At 67.0% G+C, this 2,967-nt stretch overlaps 1 protein-coding gene across 1 annotated transcript in view; it reads left to right on the forward strand.

Annotated features, from left to right (window-relative positions):
* HTT (huntingtin) overlaps positions 1-2,967 on the forward strand; it is a 113,987-nt gene that overhangs the window by 105,994 nt on the left and 5,026 nt on the right. Inside the window, 4 exon segments of the mRNA XM_010848065.1 lie at positions 934-1,124; positions 1,364-1,478; positions 1,592-1,805; positions 2,087-2,192. Of these exon segments, the coding sequence (XP_010846367.1) occupies positions 934-1,124; positions 1,364-1,478; positions 1,592-1,805; positions 2,087-2,192 (626 nt within the window).

Here is a 2,967-nt window from a genome sequence, read left to right on the forward strand (position 1 = left end):
GGAGCAGGAGGCCAGGTCCTCCCCCTTGAGAACGCATCCGCCCCCTGCAGTGCCCTGCAGCACCGTCCAAGGGGCGGGATGATGAGTCCCCTGGCTTCTGCTGTTCGAAGCCCAAGTGGGGCCCCCTGGGTTGCTGCGGGAGGTGGAGGCAGCTAGACTGGAGGCCTGAGGGGTCCTTTTGTCTCAGCGGGAGGCTCTTTCTCACGGTAATTGTGCTCAGGCCTGAATCCCCAAGGCTAAAGCTGTGTTGTCTATAAATGGAATGAGTAACGCTTTCAAGAAGAGGCTTAGACGGGTCGGCCTGGGGTGAACCCCCTCTGGTGGGGGGCAGCACTGCTTCCCCCAGGACAGGGACACGCTGCTGGGACGGGACCCTGTCCTCTGTGGCTGTACCCACGCAGCCCGGCCGCGGAGTTCTCAAGCTCTGCTTTTCTCCAGACTTCCCCAGGTTATGAAAGCTGCCCCCGCGGGCTCTGCTGGTGGTTGGCGGTCTTCGGTGTGGGTGGGAGGAAGGGAGTCCTCTGCAGTGTCAGCTTCGCGGGGACCACAGGGCAGAGTTCCCGGGGGCTGAAGGGTAGTCAGACAGCCTCTGAGGCTTTTGCAGAGTGAGACAAGGCCCTCAGCCAGCAGTGGTTGCTTGTCCCTGGGTGGGGTGATCTGTCCCCAGGGAAGTCCGTCACAGACTCAGGGCTGGGGTTCTTCCCAGGGCCGGCCTCGTGGGTCCCTGTGTCACTCACACACTGAACTCCAGCCCCAGGAGAAGGGTGTGAGCACAGATGTGACATGGAGGCTCAGGGAGCCCCCACTCGTAGGGGTGCTGGGGGCCCCCGCGACACCCCAGCCCTGCACACAGGCCCCTGTGGCGCGAGGCCAGCCTCCCGCGCCTCCCCTGGGGTATGGGCCCTGCCCAGCCCGCCGTGTGCTTGTGCCCAGGACAAGGCCGTGGCGGAACCAGTCAGCCGGCTGCTGGAGAGCGCGCTCCGGAGCAGCCACCTGCCCAGCACGATGGGTGCCCTGCACGGCGTCCTGTACGTGCTAGAGTGCGACCTCCTGGACGACACCGCCAAGCAGCTCGTCCCTGTCGTCACCGACTACCTCCTCTCCAACCTCCAGGGCAGAGCCCAGTGAGTGGGCGTGGCCGGCCTCCCACCGCGGTCTCCCGGGTTCGTCCAGTGGGGTGGGGGGTGGGGGTGCCTGTGAGAAGTGCGCGTACAGCAGACCCTGGCTGAGGCGCCAGCAGGGGCCCACGTGGGTGCCCTCCTCACAGGGACGCTGGCTGAGTCCCTGAGACAGGAGGCCAGCGCGCAGTGCCGGCAGACAGCGCGGCGGGCGTGTCGCTCACCTGGCCGCGTCTCGGTTTCAGCTGCGTGAGCGTGCACAGCCAGCAGCACGTGCTGGTGATGTGCGCTGCGGCCTTCTACCTGATCGAGAACTACCCACTGGATGTGGGCCCGGACTTCTCGGCCTCCATCATACAGGTGAGCCAGGCTGGCCCGGGCTGTGCTCTGCGACTGGGGGCTGGGCCGGCAGAGGCTCCCACCAGGGAGGAGGCTGGGCGGCCCTTTGACCCGGAAGCCTTCCCCCCGTGCAGATGTGTGGGGTGATGCTGTCTGGAAGCGAAGAGGCCACCCCGTCCGTCGTCTACCACTGCGTCCTGCGGGGCCTGGAGCGCCTCCTGCTCTCCGAGCAGCTCTCCCGGCTAGACGCAGAGTCCCTGGTCAAGCTGAGCGTGGACCGGGTGAATGTGCACAGCCCGCACCGCGCCATGGCGGCCCTGGGCCTCATGCTCACCTGCATGTACACAGGTGAGCCCGGCACGCGGGTGCCGCTGGGCTCCAGACGCAGGGCTTCTGCGGGGCCTCCAGTTCTCTGGGCCACCAAGCTGCGTGGGGTCAGAGCCCCGTCTGGGAGCGGCTCTCAGTCTGACCCCTGTGCCCTGTGTCTCGGCTGGGCCCTGGGGGCCGGGCCCCCGCCCCCCGATATCAGACCATCAGGAGGAGTTCGTAAACTCCTGTGTGAGCTCCAGGCCCGCTTCCCAGAACCATCCAGTTTTACAAACCAGAGGCATAAAACGGCTCTGTTCCAGGAAAGGAGAAAGTCAGTCCAGGCCGAGCCTCCGAGCCCAGCACTGCCGCCCCCGACAGCGAGTCCGTGATCGTGGCCATGGAGCGGGTGTCTGTCCTCTTTGACAGGTGAGCACAAGCCCGCCTGCCCGCAGCTGGGGGCGGCCTGCTCCCGCCTGGGCCCCGGGCTCTGTGCCGCGGGCCGTCCTGGCACCCAGCGCCTGGGTTTGGGCTCAGGTGGCTCAGGGCTGTCCCAAGTGCTGCCCAGGTCCTGGTGGCGAGGGGCAGTGTGGCGGTGTCGGGGGCCTTTGAGGAGACGGCTTGGAGCCTGCTTGGAGACCGAAGCGACTGTCTGAGCTGCCACCTGTAGAGAAGGGCCTGGGGGCTGCGCTAGCAGCGGCTCGGGAGGAGGCCGCCCTCGTGAAAAGGAGGCTGCTCTCGTGGCCCTTGGACAGCCTTACGAGCAGGCAGCATCCTTGAGAGCCTGTGATGACGGCCTGCCTCCACATGTGTGCCCTGGGGTCCAGGACGGCTTGGGGGCCTCGTCCGGCTCTGCCCCGGGCCTCTCAGGCCATGTTTGTGGCCTCAGGGAAGCTGGCTCTGCTCTGCGCCCCTCAGCTCTGGTCAGCTCTGGTCAGCAGGTGACCATCCGGGTGCTCACGAGAGCACTCTCCACAGAACCTTCTCCAGGCCCGCTCTGGCCGGATGAGGTGCTCTGGAGAGCGGACTGAGCGTGCTGCGCCCTCGTTGCCCATTTCAGCGCACGTCCTCAGTCCCGCGCTCATACTCACCAAGCCCGGGGGCATGCAGGGCGCCCACGCTTAGCCCCACCCACGGGGGCTCATGTGCCAGGCGTGCTGCGAGATGAGCGCGTCCGCCCGTGCAGGGCCGGCATTCAGCCTGG

The sequence above is a fragment of the Bison bison genome, unplaced genomic scaffold, assembly GCF_000754665.1.
Source record: "Bison bison bison isolate TAMUID 2011002044 unplaced genomic scaffold, Bison_UMD1.0 scf7180017849866, whole genome shotgun sequence".
In the NCBI taxonomy this organism is placed as follows: Eukaryota; Metazoa; Chordata; class Mammalia; order Artiodactyla; family Bovidae; genus Bison; species Bison bison.